The 27,855-nt window shown below is 37.8% G+C and overlaps 3 protein-coding genes across 17 annotated transcripts in view; 1 reads left to right on the forward strand and 2 right to left on the reverse strand.

Moving 5' to 3' along the window:
- The window catches only part of LOC310726770 (Fc receptor-like protein 5), a 314,771-nt gene that overhangs the window by 265,844 nt on the left and 21,072 nt on the right, over positions 1–27,855 (forward strand). The window lies entirely within an intron of this gene.
- The window catches only part of LOC310726767 (sialoadhesin-like), a 185,253-nt gene that overhangs the window by 109,565 nt on the left and 47,833 nt on the right, over positions 1–27,855 (reverse strand). The gene's annotated exons all lie outside the window — the stretch shown is intronic.
- On the reverse strand, positions 415–27,829 carry LOC310726797 (B-cell receptor CD22-like). 14 transcript variants are annotated; one of them, XM_083542722.1, is made up of 15 exons: positions 27,690–27,829; positions 26,633–26,683; positions 24,388–24,423; positions 23,739–24,035; positions 23,015–23,287; positions 20,816–21,088; positions 19,615–19,887; positions 10,936–11,229; positions 7,083–7,358; positions 6,310–6,429; positions 2,984–3,076; positions 2,554–2,628; positions 2,337–2,420; positions 1,887–1,942; positions 415–1,240 (listed from the first exon to the last, which is right to left on the reverse strand). In XM_083542722.1, the coding sequence occupies exons 2-15, from the start codon at positions 26,661–26,663 to the stop codon at positions 1,238–1,240; spliced, it is 2,184 nt and encodes a 727-aa protein (XP_083398848.1). In that variant the 5' UTR covers positions 26,664–26,683; positions 27,690–27,829; the 3' UTR covers positions 415–1,237. The 14 variants fall into 14 exon arrangements, with proteins under 14 accessions (XP_083398848.1, XP_083398842.1, XP_083398852.1 ...); XM_083542716.1 differs by lacking the exons at positions 7,083–7,358; positions 10,936–11,229 and adding exons at positions 18,124–18,399; positions 19,160–19,495; XM_083542726.1 differs by lacking the exons at positions 7,083–7,358; positions 10,936–11,229; positions 20,816–21,088 and adding exons at positions 18,124–18,399; positions 19,160–19,495.

A 27,855-nucleotide genomic window follows, 5' to 3' on the forward strand; every position in this document is an offset into this window, starting at 1 on the left:
GAAAATAGTGAATGCCTGGAGGAGCTCAAACACTGAAGACATACTGTAAGTGGAAGGGGGTAATGGATATTTACCATAATTGCGTTGAGCTCATGAAAATCTATGTATGGACAGAGAGTCTTGCCTTTCTTTTCCCTAAAAAAGAACCCGGGCACAGCTGGGGAGGTGGAAGGTCGAAAGATACAGGCAGAGAGAGATTCCAGTATGTACTTGTTCATGGCATTCCGCTCGGGCCCTGACAGATGGTATAAAAGCTCAAGGGGTGGAGAGGTCCCAGGCAGCAGGTCAACAAAAACAAAACAAAACACAACAGTGCAGAACCCAAAAATAGACTAAAACACAGAACAAAAACAGTTTAAAAACACAGGTCCAAAAACAAAACAAAAGGTCCTAACAAAAACACAGAACAGGAGACAAGTTAAGCAGATTTTATTTTAGGTATTATTAATAAAAAAAAATCCTATCTGGCCCCAGTGGGGATCATGAACACTTTTTATATGTTTTCAAGGAGAAAAAGAAAAATAGCGCTTGTACTAGCATCTTGTACTTACACAAGCTGAACTCAAACATGACTGGATAAATGATTGTAATTAATGTATACATTGAAAATATGACCAACTAAAAAGGACACATGTAAAAGAAAAATGATAAAGAGAAAAACAAAACTTTGAATGTAAATTGTTTTTACTTCAAATCAACACAGTGACTACATGGTAAATGCATTATGTAAATAAATATAGGCTACTACTAATCATTAAGTATATTTAACAAAAAAAAGACAAATAAGTGAATTAGTTGAACAATTATTTTCATAAAGATAACTTGCATATATTAACATCTACAAAGATTACATTCATGTTGTTTTCTGAAAAACTATTCTAAATTCTAAAACATAGCTAAAAAATAGAATCTGGCAAAACAAGGCTTTTTTTGCCTCTGTACTGAACAGTTCTCCCATTACACCATTATGGATGCAATGGTTTCCATTTGCCCCTTGCAATAACCCATGAATTTGAAGAACATATACTGTATACGCAAACATACTATTGAAAAATTAATATGAAGATCGGTATTGAGCAATATTTTCTTTTCAGTCACAGTGTCTGGTTTCCTGTGACTTTTCAGCAGGTCCAACTCTCCTGGAAAGTCATCGTAATAAGGGCACAAAAGCCACTGGTGGGTTTTTTAACTATCGCTTTGCTGTCTGTAGCTTCATCAGTGTAGACAGACACATGGCTCACTGCAGAGAAAGTAAATGCATATGGTTGCATTAATATGGTTATAAAAACACTTTTCTCCTTTTACTATCAAAGGTGATACAGGGGTCCCTGGTGGTCTAGTGGTTAAGATGCAGCGCTCCCACCGCTGCGACCCGGGTTCGATTCCCGGTCAGGGAACCATCCCCAGCCACTCTTAGTGCCGGTCCCAAGCCCGGATAAATTGGGGAGGGTTGCGTTAGGAAGGGCATCCAGCGTAAAACATGTGCCAAATCAAACGTGCGGAGGATCCGCTGTGGCGACCCCTAACGGGAGCAGCCGAAAAGAAAGTTTTACTATCAAAGGTGATACAAATTACTAAACAGCTTGAATTAATATTACAGACTTCAGCATCAATTGAGTAGGTTATTTGTCTGCTTAGTATTTTAAATGTTTACAACATACTATGGCATACACTTGACCAAGCAGGATGTAGTGAAGTTGTGAAGGCAGCTACCAAAATAACATGTATGACCGCTTCAGACATTACAGATTTTGAGAGGCAGGTTCTTGTGTATAAGGATTTTTGTAATAAAATAAAAATAATAAATTAATACAAATATTTAAACATTTCTTACTTCATGGTGAATGGATTTTTTTTTAATCTTTTATAAATGCAATCAGATTTACCTTCATACTATGATGCAGCTCTGAGTATACAGTATCATCACCCACACTGGTCTTTTCTAGTTGGGAACAAGAAACAAATGAACCCACAGAACATCTACAGAACTGTTTAATTCCAAAGTCTGTTTGTTTAGGAGGTGTTTTCAGGCACATTGTAGTAAATTATTGTTTCTATATTAACAGCTTATTTACATGGATTTGAGAATAATTTTGCAGTATCTTCATGACATAAGAAGCTGCTTTTTCCCCTATTAATTTAAAGAGAGGGAAAAAAGGCCTAAACAATAACCATTTATAAGTTCAATATAAAATTGAACTAAAAGTAATACAAATTACATATTATCATAATTAATAAAAAAAACGTAGGGAATATTATAGGAAAATATACAGACCTTTTTCTTTGTAAAAGAACCAAACAGAGTGTTTTATTCATTATAGTTGTATTCATCATACCTTGTGCACTCTGCACTTTTTGAATTTGCTTTAGTTGAACCTCAGCATAAGTCACATCATTACTGTCAAGTTGAGCATCAGCACCTGCAGAAACAAAGAACAAAACAATGGAAATGATATTTAGTAGTATAATACATGACTGAATGTGATTACTTGCCAGTTTTGTATTTTAATATATGCATTAAATGAGCATAATTTAACAATAAAAACACTCCACCATTCTTCCTGCTTGTCTTCTTCTTCTTCATGACCTGTGCGTAAGTAACTTCACTGCTCTGAGCTGCAGCTCCACCTGAACACAGTGCAGTGTGTTAATCACTACAGGACACTTCTGAACTTTACTGTATAGAGTTCATCTATAGTAAAGTCTCCAATAGTGAGAGGAAATGTCTAAAATAAAATTAATCTACTGTTCCACGCGTATCTGCCTGATCCACTGTGACATAAAGGTGTTCATTTGAGACAATATCCGTTGTGAAACGTGCTGAAGAAATAAACATGACGACTTCATTTTCTATAGAAAACAGAGAAAAATACTAAATACAATATCTAAATTAACATTGAGGTTAATTACAATAAAAGGGAGATTATTTATATTCATAAATGAACAGATTAAGAAATAATCAGTCACTGAGACAGAATCTGACCAGTCTGAAGTGGTGTGTATCGTGACTGAGAGTCTTCAGCTCCTGATCGCCTCTGATTCTGCTCTGATGTTTGACTGGATTCCAACTGCTTTTCTATAGAGAGAAACAGATTCTACATCTCTAAATTTCACAGAAAGACAACAAAATTTTAAATATACATTAAAAACAGGAACAAATTAATTATGTATAATTTTAATAATAAAAAAGATAACATGCAATATACAGTATACTGTAGTAAAATCATATATACAGTGAGGAAAATAAGTATTTGAACACCCTGCTATTTTGCAAGTTCTCCCACTTAGAAATCATGGAGGGGTCTGAAATTGTCATGGTAGGTGCATGTCCACTGTGAGAGACATAATCTAAAAAAAAAAATCCAGAAATCACAATGTATGATTTTTTAACTATTTATTTGTATGATACAGCTGCAAATAAGTATTTGAACACCTGAGAAAGTCAATGTTAATATTTGGTACAGTAGCCTTTGTTTGAAATTACAGAGGTCAAACGTTTCCTGTAGTTTTTCACCAGGTTTGCACACACTGCAGGAGGGATTTTGGCCCACTCCTCCACACAGATCTTCTCTAGATCAGTCAGGTTTCTGGCCTGTTGCTGAGAAACACAGAGTTTGAGCTCCCTCCAAAGATTCTCTATTGGGTTTAGGTCTGGAGACTGGCTAGGCCATGCCAGAACCTTGATATGCTTCTTACAGAGCCACTCCTTGGTTATCCTGGCTGTGTGCTTCGGGTCATTGTCATGTTGGAAGACCCAGCCTTGACCCATCTTCAATGCTCTAACTGAGAAAAGGAGGTTGTTCCCCAAAATCTTGCAATACATGGCCCCGGTCATCCTCTCCTTAATACAGTGCAGTCTCCCTGTCCCATGTGCAGAAACACCCCCAAAGCATGATGCTACCACCCCCATGCTTCACAGTAGGGATGGTGTTCTTGGGATAGTACTCATCATTGTTTTTTCTCCAAACATGTTTAGTGGAATTATGACCCAAAAGTTCTATTTTAGTCTCATCTGACCACATGACTTTCTCCCATGACTCCTCTGGATCATCCATATGGTCATTGGCAAACTTAAGATGTGCCTGGACATGTGCTGGTTTAAGCAGGGGAACCTTCCGTGCCATGCATGATTTCAAACCATGACATCTTAGTGTATTACCAACAGTAACCTTGGAAACGGTGGTCCCAGCTCTGTTCAGGTCATTGACCAGCTCCTTCTGTGTAGTTCTGGTCTGATTTCTCACCTTAATTAGGATCATTGAGACCCCACGAGGTGGGATCCTGCATGGAGCCCCAGTCCGAGGGAAATTGACAGTCATGTTTAGCTTCTTCCATTTTCTAACGATTGCTCCAACAGTGGACCTTTTTTCACCAAGCTGCTTGGCAATTTCCCCGTAGCTCTTTCCAGTCTTGTGGAGGTGTACAATTTTGTCTCTAGTGTCTTTGGACAGCTCTTTGGTCTTGGCCATGTTAGTAGTTGGATTCTTACTGATTGTATGGGGTGGACAGGTGTCTTTATGCAGCTAACGACCTCAAACAGGTGCATCTAATTTAGGATAATAAATGTAGTGGAGGTGGACATTTTAAAGGCAGACTAACAGGTCTTTGAGGGTCAGAATTCTAGCTGATAGACAGGTGTTCAAATACTTATTTGCAGCTGTATCATACAAATAAATAGTTTAAAAATCATATATTGTGATTTCTGTTTTTTTTTTTTAGATTATGTCTCTCACAGTGGACATGCACCTACGATGACAATTTCAGACCCCTCCATGATTTCTAAGTGGGAGAACTTGCAAAATAGCAGGGTGTTCAAATACTTATTTTCCTCACTGTATATATATATATATATATATATATATATATATATATATATATATATATATATATATATATATATATATATATATATATATATACAGTGAGGAAAATAAGTATTTGAACACGCTGCTATTTTGCAAGTTCTCCCACTTAGAAATCATGAAGTGGTCTGAAATTGTCATCGTAGGTGCATGTCTGGAAAAAAAATCCAGAAATCACAATGTATGATTTTTAAACTATTTATTTGTATGATGCAGCTGCAAATAAGTATTTGAACACCTGAGAAAGTCAATGTTAATATTTGGTACAGTAGCATTTGTTTGAGGTCAAACGTTTCCTGTAGTTTTTCACCAGGTTTGCATACACTGCAGGAGGGATTTTGGCCCACTCCTCCACACAGATCTTCTCTAGATCAGTCAGGTTTCTGGCCTGTCGCTGAGAAACACGGAGTTTGAGCTCCCTCCAAAGATTCTCTATTGGGTTTAGGTCTGGAGACTGGCTAGGCCACGCCAGAACCTTGATATGCTTCTTACAGAGCCACTCCTTGGTTATCCTGGCTGTGTGCTTCGGGTCATTGTCACGTTGGAAGACCCAGCCTCGACCCATCTTCAATGCTCTAACAATTTTGTCTCTAGTGTCTTTGGACAGCTCTTTGGTCTTGGCCATGTTAGTAGCTGGATTCTTACTGATTGTATGGGGTGTACAGGTGTCTTTATGCAGCTAACAACCTCAAACAGGTGCATCTAATTTAGGATTATAAATGTAGTGTAGGTGGACATTTTAAAGGCAGACTAACAGGTCTTTGAGGGTCAGAATTCTAGCTGATAGACAGGTGTTCAAATACTTATTTGCAGCTGTATCATACAAAGAAATAGTTTAAAAATCATATATTGTGATTTCTGGATTTTTTTTTTTAGATTATGTCTCTCACAGTGGACATGCACCTACGATGACAATTTCAGACCCCTCCATGATTTCTAAGTGGGGGAACTTGCAAAATAGAAGGGTGTTCAAATACTTATTTTCCTCACTGTATATATACACAGCTCAATGGCCAGCCCTTTATACCCATTCCCACATTCCAGACTTTATACCCATTCCCACAACCAAGCACCCATGGGGGCTTAAGGGCCTTGCTCAAGAGCCCAAGCGTGGCAACCTGGTATGGCCCGGACTCAACAACCCCAAATGCAAAATCCAATGCCTTATCCACTAGGCTACCACCTCCCCCAAAATTATGTTTTACAACTTAAATATAAAGATGCAATGAAACAAATGAAAGAAAAAAAAAGTAATTATTCTAACATTACAACAAGTTTTGGGTTTATAATAATAGTATTCAATAATTAAAATTATGTGGTGTTTACAAAATTACAGCAGGCATTTCTAAATGTATTAGGTGTCAGTATGTTTTGCCTTTCAGCAAATAACCCTTTAACTGTTTTTGTCATTTATATATGGCCATACTTTAGCAAAAGTAATTATTACCTTTCTTCATTTTGTAGAACCACAGCAGGATCATTAAAATCAGCAAAACAATGAACAATAAAACCAAACTCAGTCCAACAGCCAATCCTACTGTTTCAGCACTGGGTCTAGAATCCAACACTAGAAAAACAGAAGACAAAATATCTTAAACACTGCACGAATAAACTGCATTTTAAAAAAGATAAAAATAAAGTTAAATTTGTTTGGAGAAGTCAGTGATGGTGTCTACTGTAGTGAAGATGCTTAGTGGCAGAATAATTCTTCAGCCTAGTGGATGTACTAATGAGCAGATAAATAAATGTGATCTATAAGTATTTCACAACAAATGATGAAAGTAAAGCAGATTGCAAACTGGGCTGAGTGAAAACATCAAGAGGATCTTCTAAAATCTTCTAAAATGCATGTAGCTTATAACAAAACACTGCTGTCTAAACATAATGTTGAAAAAAGCATGTGAGGGCGGCACTCCTGAGTGCACAAAGCGCTATTAGTGAACTTGGGTATTAAAAATATTAGTGTGCCATTCATTGTAAACAAAGTTTTTTGTGAGAGTGGAGGAGTGAAGAGTGTGTACAGAGAAATGTTCACAGATGACAGTACTGAGCTCTATGCTCTTTCCACTCCATCATCTACATCTACATTACAGACACAATTTAATTATCATAACATTAAACATAAATATAAAATGAATTAGTTGCAGTAATGATCATAAACAGCGAGAAATCTTATGTTCTCTGACGTCCCTGTTTGATTATTCCTCAGTTATTCCTCACCATGAACTGTGATGTTGAAAGGATTACTGTTTTCTCCAGATTCAGACTCACACCAGTAAACTCCAGTGTAGGATGTGGAGAGGAAGCTGATGTTACATGTAAATCCTGTAACTGATCCCCACTGTGAACAATCTAACACTCCTTCACTGTCTGTGTATCGTCTCACTGTCCATCCAGTAGAGTTACTCTGGTCCTCACAGCTCAGTGAGAGAGAGTCACGAGTAAAGTGTTGAGTTCTGCTGGGACTGATGATCAGAGACACTGGAGGAGATTCACCTTCAACACAAAAAAAAAAAAAAGTTAATAACTGCAATAAGTGCAATTAGGTCAATCTTGTAAGTGCTGCTAAGACAAAAAATGGCATAGACAGAGAGTTTAAAGCAGAGGATATACAGTTAGGCCCAGAAATATCTGGACAGTGACAGAAGTTTAGTTATTTAAGCTGTTTACCATAAAATATTCATAATATATTATATACAGTGAGGAAAATAAGTATTTGAAAACCCTGCTATTTTGCAAGTTCTCCCACTTAGAAATCATGGAGGGGTCTAAAATTGTCATCATATGTCCACTGTGAGAGACATAATCTAAAAAAAAATCCAGAAATCACAATGTATGATTTTTTAACTATTTATTTGTATGATACAGCTGCAAATAAGTATTTGAACACCTGAGAAATTAATGTTAATATTTGGTACAGTAGCCTTTGTTTGCAATTACAGAGGTCAAACGTTTCCTGTAGTTTTTCACCAGGTTTGCACACACTGCAGGAGGGATTTTGGCCCACTCCTCCACACAGATCTTCTCTAGATCAGTCAGGTTTCTGGCCTGTTGCTGAGAAACACGGAGTTTAAGCTCCCTCCAAAGATTCTCTATTGGGTTTAGGTCTGGAGACTGGCTAGGCCACGCCAGAACCTTGATATGCTTCTTACAGAGCCACTCCTTGGTTATCCTGGCTGTGTGCTTCGGGTCATTGTCATGTTGGAAGACCCAGCCTCGACCCATCTTCAATGCTCTAACTGAGGAAAGGAGGTTGTTCCCCAAAATCTCGCAATACATGGACCGGTCATCCCATGTCCCATGTGCAGAAAAACACCTCCAAAGCATGATGCTTCCACCCCCATGCTTCACAGTAGGGATGGTGTTCTTGGGATGGTACTCATCATTCTTCTTCCTTCAAACACGTTTAGTGGAATTATGACCCAAAAGTTCTATTTTAGTCTCATCTGACCACATGACTTTCTCCCATGACTCCTCTGGATCATCCAAATGGTCATTGCCAATTTTAAGACGTGCCTGGACATGTGCTGGTTTAAGCAGGGGAACCTTCCGTACCATGCATGATTTCAAACCATGACGTCTTAGTGTATTACCAACAGTAACATTGGAAACGGTGGTACCCGCTCTTTTCAGGTCATTGACCAGCTCCTCCCGTGTAGTTCTGGGCTAATTTCTCACCTTCCTTAGGATCATTGAGACCCTACGAGGTGAGATCTTGCATGGAGCCCCAGTCCGAGGGAGATTGACAGTTATGTTTAGCTTCTTCTATTTTTTAATGATTGTTCCAACAGTGGACCTTTTTTCACCAAGCTGCTTGGCAATTTCCCCATAGCCCTTTCCAGCCTTGTGGAGGTGTACAATTTTGTCTCTAGTGTCTTTGGACAGCTCTTTGGTCTTGGCCATGTTAGTAGTTGGATTCTTACTGATTGTATGGGGTGGACAGGTGTCTTTATGCAGCTAACAACCTCAAACAGGTGCATCTAATTTAGGATAATAAATGTAGTGGAGGTGGACATTTTAAAGGCAGACTAACAGGTCTTTGAGGGTCAGAATTCTAGCTGATAGACAGGTGTTCAAATACTTATTTGCAGCTGTATCATACAAATAAATAGTTTAAAAATCATATATTGTGATTTCTGGATTTTTTTTTTTAGATTGTCTCTCACAGTGGACATGCACCTACGATGACAATTTCAGACCCCTCCATGATTTCTAAGTGGGAGAACTTGCAAAATAGAAGGGTGTTCAAATACTTATTTTCCTCACTGTATATATAATTATATAATGAAAGCAGTAGAAAAAAATCAAGGGACCAAAAGTAATCGCACAATTGTCTCAAAAGTTATTTCATGGGCTGCATGGGCTTTTCCCTCATTAATCCATCATCAATTTTATTTCTGTTTGAAATCCTTACATTGGGGTCAAAAGAACTCTCAATGGAAGTGAAACAGACATTCATTAGGATGAAAAAAACAGAAGAAATCCATCAATGAGATAGCAGATATTGTTAGGAGTGGCCAAATCAACAGTTTGGTACATTCTGAGAAAAAAAGAGCAGACTGGTGAGCTTAGGAATTTAAAAAGGCCTTGACGACCATTAAAGACAACAGTGGAGGATGATCGCAGGATCCTTTCCATGGTGAAGTAGAACCCCTTAACAACATGAGGTAACTCTGTATTAAAAAAGTTGCAATTTCTAAAAGTCTGCCCTTCAATTGCCTCTCAGTTTTTTCATTTCAAATCTGAAAGCCTAACTGTAAATACAAACTGTGTTTAAGCTAAAAATAGATGCACGTGATAAGCTCAGAACCATGATATTTCTTATTGATGTTGCAAAAAATACATTTATAGGGTCATTTAACCTCTGTATATGTATTGATAATGAAATGATACTCTCCTCTTCTTATATTTATACATTAGATATATATATATGATACCATTTTAAATTAATTTTCCTCACCAGAGATCCATAGAGGCTGTGGATTGCTGTACAGTGTGTGACTGACTGGTTTTCCTCTCTTTCCTCTACACACATAAACTCCTGTGTGATGAAGAGCAGAAGGACTGAGAGTGTAGGAGCCTCCAGATCCTCTGCTGCTGTCTGAGAGAAGCTCCACATACATGACATAGTCAGTATTTTTTTATTTGAGTCACACCGTCTCTGTAGGGAACAACTGTGTACCAGCTGAATGTCCAGTCTGTAGAGGAGTCTGTAACCTCACAGCTTAGAGTCACTGAGTCTCCTTCAGTCAGCCAGTTCTGTGGAAATACACTCAGTACTGCCTGTGGTCTCTCTGTTACACAGATAATCAGGATTTTTTCCTTTTAATTAACAGTGATAATTATACATTATAAGATATAATCTGTTTCTAATGTGTCAATAAAGAAAACCCACACCCACATCTTACAGTGTAACAGCATCACTGAAGCTTAAGGAGTGTGAACCTCATCTATATGCTCCTCTACAGGTGTGTCACTTCAACACCACTGATTCTGTACATCTGTACACTACTGGCAGGACTGTATGAAGTGTCTTTATACCATCTTACTGTCATCTAGACACACTTTCATAAATAAAGCTTTAAAGCAATAATAATGAATTTGTCAATTTATCTTTGTTACAAAGCACTGACACAAAACACCACCATAACAATTACATATTTTTGTTAGTTAACAAGTTAGTTAACAGTATTTTTTACAGGAACAGATAGTGTGAGGGATTCCCTATACTCTCTTTGATTTAGCTGCTTTAATGGAAAAAAATAACAATAGAATATGCACTCTCTGAAAAAAAAAAAAAAAACAGAACAAAAACACTAGAATTCAGAAATCAGAATCCAGAATTTAAGTTATGAGGTATTTTATTTCAGGCATTTCTGCTTTACTCTGTTTCCAAACATGTTTATAAGAGATTATGAATATATTTATTTAGTTTTGGAATAGTTTATTTATTGTTAAATAATACATGTATTAATTTCCAAACTATTAAAAACATTATAGAATAACATAAAATTACAAAAATTATAATTGCACTATTTACTCAAATCTGTTAAATATTTCAATCATTAAATACCTTGTATTGTAATCTTGACTGGTTCACTCCACTCTGTGTAGTAGTAGTTGTTGAAGTGTATGGAGTATTTGAAGAAATAGTTTTTCCTGCGTGCACGACACTGGTACTCTGTTTCTCCTGTATTATTGACTGTCACTTTAAATGAGATTGCTGGTTTTTGGTTTAATTGCAGATTATTATTCTTATATATAAACCCCCATGCAGTTGCCCCCTGCAGCTCACAGCTCAGAGTGATGGTGTCTCCAGTGTAGATGGAGCTCTGAGGATTCACTCTGATAGTCGGTTTGAGTTTAGCTGTTGGTATGAAATGATGAAGGTGTCAGAGCTAATTTTCACTTTAGCAGTAGATTCACTATCTATGACCACATCAAAATAAAATATATATATTTAATATATAAGTTTATGTTGTACATTTGTTACAAATGTTTTATTTCCAGGTGCAAGTAAAACATATATAGTTAATTTGTGCTTAACCTCATAACCACACACACACACACACACACACACACACACACACACACACACACACACACACACACACACACACTCATCTGTACATTAATGCAACAATATACACTAATCTTACAGTGTCACCTGGCTGTGTATGTTAACACAATATGCACTTTAAAAGCATTGCAGTAAATCAAGTTTAAAATTGTAAAAAATATTTTAAATTAAAAAAAAAAAAAATTATAAAAAAAAAATGCATTGAAACTCAATTCAAGTTTTCTTGGTAATAAAATGTGAAAAGAGCATCCATTATATATTTTAACTTCAAATAATTATTGTAAATTTACCAAGAGCACAAACTGAATGCTAATTAATAACCTATTAACAAACTGATCAATTCTACACCAAATCACCTTCTGCATGAGTCACTGGTATCCGTGAAACCAACACTGAAAAGAGAAGAAAAACAGAAAACTTGATTTAAATATTAAAATCATTAAGTCTATCAATGAAATCAACACATTGTAAAAGCATGAAACTCACAAGATTAATCTGCATTCAGAATATCTGAACTACAAATTATTACAAGGAAAAAAGTCATTATTATGCTTATTAATATGTTTATTTTGCATTATTTTACAAATCAATCTGAGATGTAGCAGCTATTATTATTAGTATTATCTTATAGCCAGCATAAAAAATGAGCTGCCACAATATAACATTCATCACATATCACTTAATCACACAACAAACTCATCAGTCAGGACCTTCAGACCAGACTGCAGATGAACAACTTTATACCTCAACACTCACTCAAATGAAGACACAAAGAAAACATTTACTCACAGAGCATCACAGCAAGACGATTAAATTTATTTTTGTCCCTTTAATGACTGACTGACTGACAGAGCAAAGGTGTGTGTTAAACCCTTTTCCGCTGCCTCTGTCACTGTCATAACACTATCAAGAAAAATCCTTATAAATAAGATCTTTACATTTTCTTTTAGTGCATTCAGACTTTGTTTCTGCTTTTCCTTCCTCTTTTTAATGAAATCTTTAACACTTCTAGTTTCTTTCATCACTCACATAAAAATAAAATGAACAGCTTCATTCATTGTTTTCTTTTTCCTCTGCTGCAGTTCCCATAACCAACAGTGATGCAGCTTATTCAGAACACTCTCAGTGGTGTCTCTGTAAAGTGTGTTGAGGATGGGAAGAGGAAAAAGTTGGTGCAGGAAGGTAAGGTGCTGCTGGGTCTCCTTGGAGAGTGATGTTTTGTTTGTGGTCAAGTGTGAAGGATTGATCTATTGTAGCAGTATTATTAAGTAGCAGTATTTCAACAATACTCATCCTCAATATTCCAACCTGGCAATAGTTTTGAGGAGATAGTAGTTTCCATATGTTCTAATAGTGAATGGAAAAATATAAGTGAAGTAAATTAAAGTGGTTACTTTTGTGGTTATGTTAAAATAGTTGAAATAGAGGTAAGTATATTCACATAAACATATATATTTGGGAATGCCTCGCGTTGTCCACATTCTAAACCACGTGTGAAATCTGGCTAATTGGGAAGTCGTGATGTCATCGGCGGGCCGACCAGGAGCTACAAAATGGCTGCGTGGTGGTAGCAACATTAGCTTCTGCTTGTTCAGGTAAGCACTTTTTGTGTGATTTCTATGTAAGCATGTCTGACAAACAAAAATATCGTCTGTGTGTTAATCCGTGCCCCGTTTCATTACAGGGAAGGATACGCATGATCCATGCATTGTTTGTTTGGGAGTGGAGCATGCTCAATCGGCTCTCGAGGGAGTCGATTGTTTGCATTGTAGCCGCATGGCTATGCGCACCTCCTGGAGAGCGCTCTTCAAGGAGAGCGCTCTTTCTCGCGGCTCCGGTCTTGCTCTTGCCGAGGCAAAGTGGCGCTAGTGATCATGGGGCTCGCAGGCCGATCCGGCAGAAGGCATGGTGTCGGATGAGTCCTCTCTGGCCTCCACTGTTGGGTCGAGCGCCTGCTCTCTCGTTGTGAGTAGCTTGGTGCGCCACATCTCTCCATCCGAGGAGGATGAGATGATGGATGCTAGCGAGCCCACGGACTCCTCACAGCCTGTGCTGTACGAGGAGCTCCTTGAGATCATGACGCAGGCCGTGTCCAAGCTCGAGCTAGCTTGGCCGGTCGAAAAGCGGAAGCAGCGCGCACCCAGTAAGCTTCCTGCGCCCCGTGTCACAGCCTCAGCGCCGGGGCTAACCATTCTTTTCACTGAGGTGTCCGGGTCCTGGGAGACCCCGTATGCGGCACATACTTTTTCCCAACATACCCAGCTATATGCGACATAGTTGGGGCTAAGGAGTGTGGCTACGGGGCGAAGCCGCATGTGGAAGAGACGCTAGCTAGCTATCTCTCCCCTGGGGTAGTATCATATGACCTCCTGGCCAGGAGTCAGCAGCATGAAAGTAGCTTTTAAGTAGTGGCAGCATGCACCCTGAATAGATAATGCCAAATATGTGGCTGTGACTGTTTTCCTTGAGGTAAATAAACGTTTTAGTGGTTTTGTTTTAACACTTTTTAATGCATGATACAGTGACTGTGCCAGGGTAGGAAAACAGTTGTAGATGTTGTGAGGTATGTGATAATGTTTGTAATACTTTTTAAAAGTGTGATATTTTTGACTGATCATGTATATTAAAATAATATGTGCAGACAAGAATGATGGGTTGTGCCAGAGTTTGAAAACAGATGTTGTGGCTGGTGCAGCTGTTCAGCTCTATGTTGTCATGAACCACAGCCTTGCATGGGTTAACCTTTATTAAGGTCTTTCTCATGTTGGCTGTGGATATCCAAAAAAGTAATGCGAGTTACTTTTCAGTTAAATAATTTTGCATAAAAAAATAAATACTGAATTAAAATGAACGTAGTCACGTAGAATCGCGCACTCATACGTGCGAGCCGCGGGAACAGAAGCTGGTCAGAAGCGGAGATGGCAAACTAGGGATTACATTACTGTGATGGAAGTATTCCTTATTATTTTGAAATAGTGGAGGAAAAGGAGAAAGGAATAATGGTTAAGTGTAGATTATGTGTTGGTGAAAAGCTCTTGTCAACTGCAAAAAATACCAATTAAAAAAAAAAAACATCTGCATGCAAAGCACAGCACTACAGATGTGTGTGTGTGTGTGTGTGTGTGTGTGTGTGTGTGTGTGTGTGTGTGTGTGTGTGTGTGTGTGTGTGTGTGTGTATAATGTTGAATATGTGTAACATTATGCAATGTTGCATATATGGAAATGGAGACAGAAATATATGTGTTCAGCCTTGTGGTCAAAAGTTAGTTTAATAACTTCTCTAAGAAGTTATTAAACATTTTAAATGTTTAAGACATGTCTTTTGCCCTAATATTTTGCTCTTGTTTCTTAATGGCAATTATCTATATTACACCTGTTACACCTGTAAGGCGTGAAAGAGATACAAGTAACGCAAAAGTAACGCAAAAGCAATATAACGCATTACTTTCCATAAAAAGTAACTAAGTAATGTAATTAGTTAGTAACGTTGCCCAACACTGGTCTCTGCTGTCTGTGAAATGACTATTGAGTTTTTGTGCATGCAACCATTTGCCTTCTTTATTTCACAAGAAATAAACTGCAAAACTGAACTGCTGGTCATACCAGGTGATTAATCTCATAATAACTCTTCATACAGTTATCTTATAACTCTCCGCTTTTTCTTTCAGCCATCAGTCGCAACCTTGGGGTAACTATGAACAATCAACTAGCCTTTTCCTTACATGTTGCTAATGTGACTCGTTCTTGTTGGTTCCTTCTAGGTAATATCAGATAATAAGCCATGGTTTACAGCAGGACTCAGACAGCTTCAACAGGCCAAAGAGGATGCATACAGCTATGGGGACAAAATCTTGTACAATCAGGCCAGGAAAACACTGACAAAGGAGATTAGAGTGGCAAAAAAGTTGGAAAATCAGTTCTCAGCCTACGACCCTGCTTCAGTGTGGAAAGGCCTTAGAGACATCACAAGCTACAAGACACAGTATGTCATTCTGCATTTCAAACTATTTATAGAACTGTTTGAGTGCATCTGGGAGGGATGTTTGATCATCATACACTGTGTGTGTCTCTGCTGTCTGTGAAATGATTATTGAGCTTTTGTGCATGCAACCATTTTGCCTTTTTTATTTCACAAGACAGATTAGAGCTTGATCTGATTGCATCATTGTGTGTCTTTAGCAGGCCACAAAGCGACGCTGTGAGCCATAGCTTCTGGTTGACAGAGCAGTAGTGCGTGTTTAAGCCGTACCACTTCCTGTGTACCCATTTACACACACACACACACACACACACACACACACACACACACACACACACACACACACACACACACACACATAAAAAACAACAGTTTCTGTTCCTGTTTTAAGTGTCAAATGCAAAAGTTATAATGTTTAATTTTACTTTGATGATTTGAGTCAGGTACCTCCCTCAGATACAACAGTTTCCACTTGGATCTCGGCATGACTGGTGGACATACTGTATCTTCGTGGATGACTGCTCATCAACTAAAACTCAATCCCAGGAAAACCCAACTGCTGCTCATCCCAGGTGATTCATCTACTGTTCAAGATCTAATAATAACACTTCATAACTCTCTGCTCTTCCCTTTAGCCACCACTCGCAACCTTGGGGTAACTATGAACAATCAACTGTCCTTTTCCTTACATTTTGCTAATGTGACTCGTTCTTGTCGGTTCCTTCTCTATAATATGATAAACCATGGTTTACAGCAAGACACCTTCATCGGGCCAAAGAGGATGCATACAGGAATGGGGACAAAATCTTGTACAATCAGGCCAGGAAAACACTGATAAAGGAGATTAAAGTGGCAAAAAAGTTGGAAAATCAATCAAAAACCAGGACCAGACAGAATAACAACAGCCTGTCAAAGAACCTCTGCAGACTAGCTGGCATCCATCTTTTCACAGATTCTTAACAGATCACTGGAACTGTGTGAAGTTCCTGCCTGCTTTAAACACTTCACCATCATCCACATTCCAAAGAAATCTAAAATTATTGGACTTAAAGACTGGTGTTGGCTTATTTGAAGGACATCACTGGACCCTTGCTGGACTCCCTGCAGTTTGCTTACCGAGCAAACAGGTCTGTGGACGATGTGGTGAACATGGGGCTGCACTTTATCCTGCAACATCTGGACAAACCAGGGATTTAGTGAGGATCCTGTTCATTGACTTTAGTTCGGCCTTCAACACCATCATCCCAACCCTCCTCCAGACTAAACTAGCCCAGCTCTCTGTGGATCATCAGCTTTCTGACTGAGACTGGGGAAATTAATTCAAGCAGCCATACCAACACTGGTGCTCCCCATTGATGTGTTCTCTTCCCACTGCTCTTCTCCCTGTACACTAACGACTGCACCTCTACAGACCCCTCTGTTAAGCTCCTGCAGTTTGCAGATGACACTACAGTCATCATCCTAATCAACGACGGTAATGAGTCTGCATACTGACGCGAGGTTCAGCAGCTGCCTGCATAAACCACCTCCTTGGTCTTCCTCTTTTCCTCCTTCCTGGTGGCTCCATCCTCAGCTTTCTCCTACCGATATACTCCATGTCCCTCCTCTCCACATGTCCAAACCATTACAATCTCGCCTCCCTCACATTGTCTTCAAAACGACCTACATGCGCTGTCCCTCCATCCTCATCAATCCCAACAAAAACCTCAACATCTTCAGCTCTGCTACCTCCAGCTCCACCTCCTGTCTTTTACACAATGCCACTGTCTCTAAAGCATACAACATCGCAGGTCTCACCACAGTCCTATACACTTACTCTTTCACTCTTGCAGATACACTTCTATCACATAATTGCCATTAAACCATTGGTAACTAAATTATGATAATGCAAATAGCATACAAGAGTCTCACAGAACAATATAATTTAATGTTTTTTTTATTAAAAGTGAACACTCACTATTACAGAGAAAGAAAGTATACTTGAGTTTGCTTCAATAATATCTAATCAGAAGTATACAATTATAAAATAATAATAATAATAATTATTATTATTATTATAAAAATATTTCCAAAGTAGTGATTTCGGGCCCTCTTGCATTCTGGGGTGGCCCATACGCCTGGCATATTTTAATACTGAACCCCACCTCCAGCGGCTGACTGAATGTGCTAAGGTCTTATCTAATTATTCCTGTTTGCCTTTTCTTGAACTGTGCATAACTTAATCTGAACACAGTACAGTGTGTTGAACACCATAAGACTTGAGAGCTGTGTCGAGTTCATCTTCTAATGCAAGGGGATATTCTGAAGTGAACTGAATGTATAAGTTCCACATTTTTTTCTTTTGTAGGACCACAGTACAATCATTAAGCCCATTAAGCCAATGAACAAAAATCCCAATCCAACAGCCGCTCCTACTGTTCTCCAAGTGGATCTAAAACCTGAAACTGAGGAATAAAGAGATACAAGAATTTAAGCAGTAGAACACTGTACAAATAAACTTATATTAAAAAGAAATAACATTTTTTACATCTCTGGCTGTTTGATTTACTGCTCATTTATTTACTAGTGCTAGTATCAACTACTAGCAAATACACTTATTACCAAATGTTTCTTTTCCCTAATTCTAAACTCAGAGTTAAATGAAAACTTAATGAAATATTTCACTTTTCCATTAACAGTAAACACACTACATGAAGACTCACCATGCACTGTGATGTTGACAGGATTACTGTTTTCTCCAGATTCAGACTCACACCAGTAAACTCCAGTGTAGGATGTGGAGAGGAAGCTGATGATACATGTAGATCCTGTAACTGATCCCCACTGTGAACAATCTAACACTCCTTCACTGTCTGTGTATCGTCTCACTGTCCATCCAGTAGAGTTACTCTGGTCCTCACAGCTCAGTGAGAGAGAGTCACGAGTAAAGTGTTGAGTTCTGCTGGGACTGATGATCAGAGACACTGGAGGAGATTCACCTTAAATACACAAGAGTCAATTGCATGGAAAGAAATATAATAATGCAATAAAATTTGATGCTAAGCAAATACATACAGTACTATTTAACAGTAAAACACTATTATTATATATAATTGTTTTACAAGCAATAAGACCACTGGAGCAGTGCACTGGATTACAGTACATTCCTAAGAAATGCATTGCATAGTGGGATAATTATATGTATGGTATTTGGTAGTTTCCTATTTCCAGAGCCACTAACAAAAGTACTTTGTGGTCTATATCAATAAATACATTCTGATTTAGAAGACTGGATAGATACATGGGAGTCAAACCATTTAGGGTTTTGTAGGTAAGTAACAATACTTTTTAGTCGATTCGAAACTTAACAGTTAGCCAGTGTAGGGATGATAAATTTGGGGTTATATGGAGATATTTTCTTGACCTTGTGAGAACACTTGCTGCAGAGGTTGCTGCCTTCTGGACAAATTGTAGCTTGTTTATTAATGATGCAGGACAACCACCTAGGAATGCACTACATTAGTCCAGTCTGGAGGTCATGAACACATGGATGAGCTTATCTGCCTCAGATATAGGCAACAGGTTTCTTAGCAAAGCACTTTTGTACGTCGCTCTGGACAAGGGCGTCTGCTAAATGTTGCAAATGTAAATGTATTGCAAATGTAACAAAATGCAAGTTGCAGTTACACTTTTGTATTTTACAGTATACTTTTGTATACATCATGTATGCTTTTCAAGACAACGGATCATTTTCCTCACCGGTGATCCAAAGAGACTGTGGATTGCTGTACTGTGTGTGAAAGGCTGGTTCTCCTCTCTCTCCTCTACACACATAAACTCCTGTATGATGAAGAGCAGAAGGACTGAGAGTGTAGGAGCCTCCAGATCCTCTGCTGCTGTCTGAGAGAAGCTCCGCATACATGATAAAGCCAAGATTGTTTTTTATTGCAGTTACACCGTCTCTGTAGGGAACAACTGTGTACCAGCTGAATGTCCAGTCTGTAGAGGAGTCTGTAACCTCACAGCTTAGAGTCACTGAGTCTCCTTCAGTCAGCCAGTTCTGTGGAGATACACTCAGTACTGTCTGTGGTCTCTCTGTTATATAAAAAAAAGAAAACCTTTGTTTTTTAGGTTTTTGTATTTAAAGAAAGCAGCTTTTAAATAACATCTTATTGCACATTTGCATGTGTATCCAAAACCCCTCCCACATTTACCTGATACAGTCAGTGTAACAGCATCACTGAGGTGTGAGGAACGTGAGCCTCCACTCTCTCTTCCTTTACAGGTGTATTTACCTGTGTGTGTCACTTCAACACCACTGATTGTGTACATCTGTACACTACTGACAGGACTGAGTGAAGCATCTTTATACCAGCTGTACTGCCACCTAGATACACTTTTATCCTGTATCTCACATCTCAGAGTGACAGAGTCTCCACTGAACACCTGATTATCAGGATTTATAGATGCCACTGGTTTGGGTCTTTCTGTGGAAAAATTGCAAGGACATAAACTGTCTTGTTGAATATGTAATAAGTGTATATCAGTGATATAGAAATATTGTATAGGGAAAATGAACAGATATCAACTATAATTTAAAAGAAAAAAAGATCTGAGGTCAGTTAATATTAAATTGAAATTCTATCTTTCAAATATAAATAGTCATTAAAATATACACAACAGCGAGTGCAGATGCAAGTGCAGGTAAGTGTTTATTAAATAAACAGGCAGATAATCTTCTAAATCACTAGGCAAAGTCATGATCTTGAGACAGGCAAGGGCCGAGCAATAGGCAAACAGCAATACAAGGACAAAAAACAAGAACATGAACCGAGAAAATGAAACTAAATCAAAATCTTGAACCATAAAAAAAATTAAATAATTAAATAAATAAATAAACATGGACAAACAAAAATCAGCTCATTAATCTCTATAAATAGACGAGTTAGAATACAAAGGAGTATACGCACACACACGTTAATCATACATGAGAACATGAAACATCTGAGAACAGACACAAGAAAATAAGGATCAATGAACAGATAGGGTGGAGATATAATATGAATGAATCAATTCAAAGGCATGACAAAAACAGAGCACTGAGCAGACATGCGCTTCATTGTAGCTTCCACACTACATGCAGCCACAAATAAAGCAAAGGGGAGATTCCTGACAAAAATCCCACATCTAGATGCAGGTGAAGTGTACTGGAGGGTGTAGGCTACGGTCTCTATGGGACAGATTTTTGGCACTTAGCTTTTGTCACTGGAAAAAGCAAACAAAACAGGGATATGCAAAATAAATAAATTAAACGACTGGTTAATTTCTAAATATATTTTTCACACAATAAGCAGCATTTCATAAATGTCTATTTAAACATTTTCATGTGTCTCTAAAAACTCCTCCCACATTTACCTGATACAGTCAGTGTAACAGCATCACTGAGGTGTGAGGAAAGTGAGCCTCCACTCTCTCTTCCTTTACAGGTGTATTTACCTGTGTGTGTCACTTCAACACTACTGATTGTGTACATCTGTACACTACTGACAGGACTGAGTGAAGCATCTTTATACCAGCTGTACTGCCACCTAGATACACTTTCATCCTGTATCTCACATCTCAGAGTGACACTGTCTCCACTGAACACCTGATTATCAGGATTTATAGAAGCCACTGGTTTGGGTCTTCCTGAAGAAAGACAAAACCGCAATAAAACTTTCATGATTAAATATTTCTCATTAATGAATAAGGAAGAAATAGAAACAGTATAATTGTGAGGACACTTTTATCAACTCTATCTGCTTGGAAATTCTGGTTTCATACATTCCTTATACTGTGTATTTTTGCCTTCTTTTAGGGTCTTTCAGGGTTCTGCTGGAATTTATTTTTGTCATCTTTTTATCCCCCACTAGATGTCACCATTCTGTGCTTTTATATCGTTCCCTGTTTATTAATGCCATCAGTGTTTAATTTCCCACTGTGTATATATATATATATATATATATATATATATATATATATATATATATATATATATATATATATATATATATATATATATATATATATACTGAACACAATTATGAACTCTACACTTTTGTTCCGCCCCCATTTTCATGAGCTGAATTCATGAACTGAAAGATTTCTATGTACACAAACAGCTATTTCTCTCAAATATTAAATCTGTCTGTGTTAGTGAGCACTTCTCGTTTGCCACCTCACAGGTGTGGCATATCAAGATGCTGATTAGACAGAATGATTATTGCACAGTTGTGCTTTAGGCTGGCCACAATAAAAGGCCACTGTAAAATGTGCAGTTTTATCGCACAGCACACTGCCACAGATGGTTTTGAGGAAGTGTGCAATTGGCATGCTGACTGCAGGAATGTCCACCAGATCTGTTGCCTGTGAAATGAATGTTAATTTCTCTACCATAACCTGTCTCCAAATGCGTTTCAGAGAATTTGGCAGTACATCCAACCGTCCTCACAACCACAGACCACATGTGACCACACCAGCCCAGAACCTCCACGTCCAACATCTTCACCTCCAAGACTGTCTGAGACCAACCACCCAGACAGCTGCAGCAACAATCGGTTTGCATATCCAAAGGATTTCTGCTCAAACTGTCAAAAAGTGTCTCAGGGAAGATTATTTGCATGCTTCTCATCTCCATCGGGGTCTCGACCTGACTGCAGCGACTCACATTCGATGGCATCTGACACTCTGAATCCTAGTTTTTACTTTACAGGGTAAAATGTGTAAGGCAAAATGTGGTTACACCTGAAACTGACTGGTTTTCGGAGACCCCCTCTACCCCAATACAGTAAAATTGCAAATTTTAGAGTGGCCTCTTATTGTGGCCAGCTTAAGGCACACCTGTGCAATAATCACGCTGTCTAATCAGCATCTTGATATGCCACACCTGTGAGGTGGATGGATTATCTCAGCAGAGGAGAAGTGCTCGCTAACACAGAGTTAGACAGATTTGTGAACAATATTTGAGAAAAATAGACCTGTTGTGTACATAGAAAAAGTCTTAGATCTTTGAGTTCAGCTCATGAAAAATCGGGGCAAAAAACAAGTGTTGCATTTATAATTTTGTTCAGTATGAGTTCCCCTTCTACCTCAGTCCATTTTCCTTGGACTTGAATTTTGTCTGGCCTGCCTCTCATAGTTTTTAGCACTGTGTCCATCTATGAACCCGAGTCCAACTCTGCTCTTAGGTTTACCCTCTTTCCTGTGGCAAATTTTGGGTGGGTCTGACTTCCTGTTTCCACCACAAAATGCTAATTATTTTCTTCATGTGTCCTCTTTTGTCCCCCCCGCACTCTTTTCCTTAATAGAGGAATAAATTGCAACTCATAATTTTGCACAGAAACTAGAGAACACCGCTGTCCTTTAAACTTTATATTTTGGAAAATTACAGCTTTTTTCGCTTTTTTTTCTTTTTAAAATAAAATGATTATAAATATTTGACATATTCATTTTGCCTATTGATGATTCATGACATTTTGGAATACCCAGGAATAACAATAATTGTTTATTGTTTGTTAGAGCTTTTTTTTGTAACACACCGGTAAAAAATATAAATAAAAAATACACATGCCATACCTCTCACTATAATCTCAACAGGATCACTATGCTCTGTGTAGTATATGTAGTTTTTCCTGTGTGCGCGACACTGGTACACTGTTTCTCCTGCATTCGCAACCGTCACGTTAAATGTGTTTGCATTTTCACCGTTGTGAAGCTGTAAATCCTGATAATCTTTGTACCAAAAAATCCCCCATGCAGTCGACTGTTGCAGATCACAGCTCAGAGTGATAGTGTCTCCAGTGTAGACAGAGCGTTGAGGATTCACTCTTACAGTCGGTTTGGTAATTGCTGTTGGGATGAAATACTGAAGGTGTCAGAGCTGCGTTTCACTTAAATATTAAAAACAGAATATTTCTTGTATTCCAGATTTCTTACATTGCCTGAATTCAGTATATATCTCATATGATATAATTTATAATTGGACTTAAGTGTAAAACATGGTTTACAGTAATTTAAAAGACACATACAAGCATAAGTAGCAATAAACTCTTGAATATAGTGACTGATGTTGGCAGTCATAAAATTTTGAAGACAGCAGACAAAATTATAAAATATTTCAATTACCAAATTAAATGACATTAGATATGATGAAGATTCTTGTGAAAGAAATTGCTGCCTACTAGACAGGAGAGTAAAAGTTAACATTAATCAAACATGGACTTAGTAACTGGCAGCTCAATTCTGAACCCTAAAAAAAGGGCAACATATCGAATAATAAAAGAAACACCCACAGACTCACCTAATACTGTCAGTGTAACAGCATCACTGATCTCTGATCTCCAAGAGTCACGTATCTGTCCTCTGCAGGTGTAGTCACCACTGTCAGACTCACTAACAAACCGGATTAATAATAACCCCATTATTGGTCTGAATGTGTAGTCACCATCCTCTTCCTCTGAGAGTCTGTTATTATTTTTATACCAGCTGTATATCCAATGACCACCTCTTCTTCCCTGAACTTCACATTTAAGAACAACACGCTCTTCAATTATTACATGTGAATCAGGCCTTATGGACAACACAGCTTTAGGACTCCCTATAAAAAAAGGTTTATGTTTAATAATATTGTAAAGTATTTAAGCAGTGCAAAACATTATTTATTTATTGTATTTATTATTCACGTCTAAACTTAAATTACAAATTAGAACAGTTTTTAATTATAAATTAAAGTTTTTTATTTATGTGAATGTTGAACTACCATGAATTGATTATAAATTAAGATGAGATGAGAACAAAGAATAGGAATAACTGATTTAATGTTAATTGCTTTGTTTGGAGCTATAAAAACTGCATTAATACATTTGAAACACAGTGTATAAATTGGACACATTTTCAGCCTCAAATGAAATCAAATATACATAATATGAAGGATATTTTAAATACTGTACCTTGAACATGAGCCACTAGTATACATACAACCAGCACTTAATAAAAAAAAAAAAACATGAAAAAAAAACAAAGTAAATATTGAAAATATTAATAAAAACAGCACATTTTAGACAACTGTACCCCAAAAGATTTAACTATACCAATATATAATAGCTATAAGATCTATATTTCAGCTTTGTCAGCCTATTAGATCCAAGCACTCAGTGTGAGTTATTGGTTTTAAACGTCTAAATTCACATCTCCTCCAACTAGTCACAGCTGAACACAAGGGGCAAGTTTACCCCTTACAAAGAAATGAACAGTCTAGAAATTTAATGGTAGGTTTATTTTACAAAGAAAGAAAGAAATCCATTAAAATACTTTAATGACTTTCAAAAGGTTATAAATTAATTTGTATATGATTGAGTGAAATAAGTATATGATCCCGTACCAAATGAGAAAGAATTCTGATAGACCCAAATTGTCCTGTACAGTTAAGAAAGTTCTCCTAATGTCAACTCGCTATGTGTGTAAAAGATACCAGTGACAGAATCAACATCTTACATTCAAACCTCTCCACCACCATGGGCAAGACCAAAGAGCTGTCAAAGGACGTCAGGGACAAGAATTTGTGGACCTGCACAAAACAGAAATGGGTTTCAAGAACATCAGATTGTTGCTTTGGCCAGGTGTTTTGGGTAATTGTCATGCTGGAAGACCCATTCACTACCCATCTTCAGTGTTCTGGCTGAGGCCAGGAGGTCCTAATCCAAAATTCGACATTGCATGACTCCGTTCATGTGGTAAAGTGTTCCTGTTCCCTTAGCATAGTAACAGCCTCAAAGCAAAATGTTTTCTCCTCCATGTTTGACAGTGGTGATTGGGTCATATTCAGCATTTCTCTGCCTCCAAACACAGCAAGTCGAGTTGATGCCAAAGATCTCAATTCAGTCGCATCTGACTACTTCACATTCTCCCCAACCTTCAGACCAGCCTGTTCATGTGCATTCTTGAGCAGAGGAACCTTGGTGTGTAACCAATGGTTTCCTTGGTAAGTCTCAGCTCCCTTGAGATCATTAACAAGCTCCTTCCATGTAATTCTGGGCTGATCCTTACCTTTTTTAGAATCATCGTTACCCCATGAGGTGAGATTTTGCATGGAGCTTCAGAGCGTAGACGATTGACTTATCTTGTATTTCTTCCATAATTAAATTATTGCGTTGTCTCGTTTGTTGTCTCTTTGTCTCTTTCCCAGCAAGAGAAAGGTCTTGTGCAGGTCTACAATCTTGAACAATCTATGTGTACAATCTACACAAAATGAGTTAATATTAGAAGTTATTTCTTAAAGGGACAGGACTAATTAGGGTCTGTGGGAGTCAGAATTCTTGCTAGTTGGTTGGGGATAGAATTATTTTTTCACTCAATCATATCAAATACAAAATAATTTTTGCAAAAATAATCTTTTAAAATAAACCATCAAAAAAAGAGACTTCATTTCTTTGTAAAGGGGTAAGTTTACAAAATAAGCAAGCAATTAAATACTGAGGACTAATAAAAAGTGGTGGCACTGTTAAAAACTTTCTTTCGGCTTCTCCCATTCATCTGCATGTTTGATTTGGCACATGTTTTTACGCTGGATACTCTTCCTAACGCAACCCTCCCCATTTATCCAGGCTTGGGACCGGCACTAAGAGTGGCTGGGGTTGGTTCCCTGACCGGGGATCACGGTTATTGCGCTAATTTTAAAGACGGATGTGCAGTAATTTGTTTTTAAGCGATCAGATTTATTACCATAAAAGTAAAGAAATTAAAGTAATAGTGCATTTTCTCAGTATGACCTAGATCTAATGCTATTATGAATTTGTTAAAGTCTGCACAGGAAATCCCACCACAGTTTACCACAGCAGCTAAAAACATTTCAGTCACTTCCTTTAGTGAGAATACAGTCACCAGCCAGTCATTTTCTTTAACGACAGTAGGACATCGAAGATCAACTACGGATAGATGATTTAAATCATGTGTTTAAAACTTGCACTATTTGCAATCTTACCAGTTGGACTATTAGCTACTGAGAGTAGTTACACATGAATACTTTTTATAACACACACACATACACCTGATACACCTGAGAACTCATGCTGAAATACACACAATTTCCTAATTACACAATAAACTCAATACTAACAACATCCAGACTAATTAACAACTTTATACCCTACCACTTACTCTGTGTCTAAGGAAGACACACAGAAAACATTTACTCACAGAGCATCACAGGGAGTGGATTGAGTTCCATCCTGACCCTTTAATGAGTGACTGAAAGACAGAGCAAAAGTGTCTTGAAACCTTGCTAGTTAGTTTTCAGAGAGAGAGAAAGAGAGAGAGAGAGAGAGAGAGAGAGAGAGAGAGAGAGAGAGAGAGAGAGAGAGAGAGAGAATGTACTAATACATATTATTTGTATTAAAAAAAGAGTAACAAAGCTGCACAATAGGCAAAATATCAAAATGTACAATTAATTTTAGTGTAAACGTATGCCAAACAAATGTTCACATAAGCCATCTGAGATCTACATGCTTCTAGAAGGAAAGTCTTTAGAGAAAGCAAGACATTTACATGTATGTCATGTGGAAGACACCCTTACAGTTATTTATACAAAGAGAAAGCAAGACATTTACATGTATGTCATGTGGAAGACACCCTTACAGTTATTTATACAACTAAGCACTTGAAGGATAAGGGCCTTGCTTAAGGGCCCGACAGTGGCAACTTGGTCGTGTTGGGATTTGACTAGGACAAAACAAGAAACTCCTGCTGCTGCCTTTATTCCAAACAGTCTCACGGCATCTCGTGATATAATCACCAACTTTAATCTATCGTATTTTTTTCGTGTCATTCTCCACTGAGGCAGAGGATCATAGGTAATGCTGAAAGAAATACTAAAGGTAATCTTTCTTCCACATTTTTATTAGAGAATAAAACAAAAAATATGCAGTTAGGGTTAAACTGTAATGAATGTGTGTGTCTCCGATTAACGCAGTCTTTTTAATGAACTGAAGGCATGTTGTCAGTCAGAGAAGAACCAGAATGAGGAAGAAGTATCTAATCATGTTTGAGTGCAGTAAGCTCATTTCTGAGCGATAAATTAGAATTTTGAGTAACCTCAAATATACAGAAGTTTTAAAGGGCCAAAAAAGTGTTTTCCGAACACATATCGAATACACAGAAAAATTAAGTACTGATCAAATATGACATTGTCTAAATAATTTATCTAAACCGTCCTGATTATGATGCAGATTCAGATAATTTTTTACAGATTACTTACAGTTTTGGGTCATGCTTCGGTTTGGCAGTGTGAGCAGACTCGTAGCGTCCTGCAGTTGAAAGTGAAAGATAAATAGCAAAGCGCTATAATCCTGACCTTACCCACTCTGGTTCCCTTTTCTCTTCTGTTTTAGTACAGTCATTTTTGCTTCTCTTTTTTTACAGAC

This window comes from Silurus aristotelis, assembly GCF_946808225.1.
Source record: "Silurus aristotelis genome assembly, chromosome: 5".
In the NCBI taxonomy this organism is placed as follows: Eukaryota; Metazoa; Chordata; class Actinopteri; order Siluriformes; family Siluridae; genus Silurus; species Silurus aristotelis.

Bases quoted from the DNA above. Each gene is read 5' to 3' on its own strand.
- LOC310726797 (XM_083542716.1), bottom strand. From the start codon at position 26,663: ATGGAACTCAATCCACTCCCTGTGATGCTCT. The intron at 6,430-18,123 runs GTGAGTCTTCAT...CTGTTTTTCTAG, and splicing joins TGTCAACATCACAGTGCATG to TGTTGGATTCTAGACCCAGT. The intron at 1,943-2,336 runs GTATGATGAATA...GTTCCCAACTAG, and splicing joins AAAAGTGCAGAGTGCACAAG to AAAAGACCAGTGTGGGTGAT.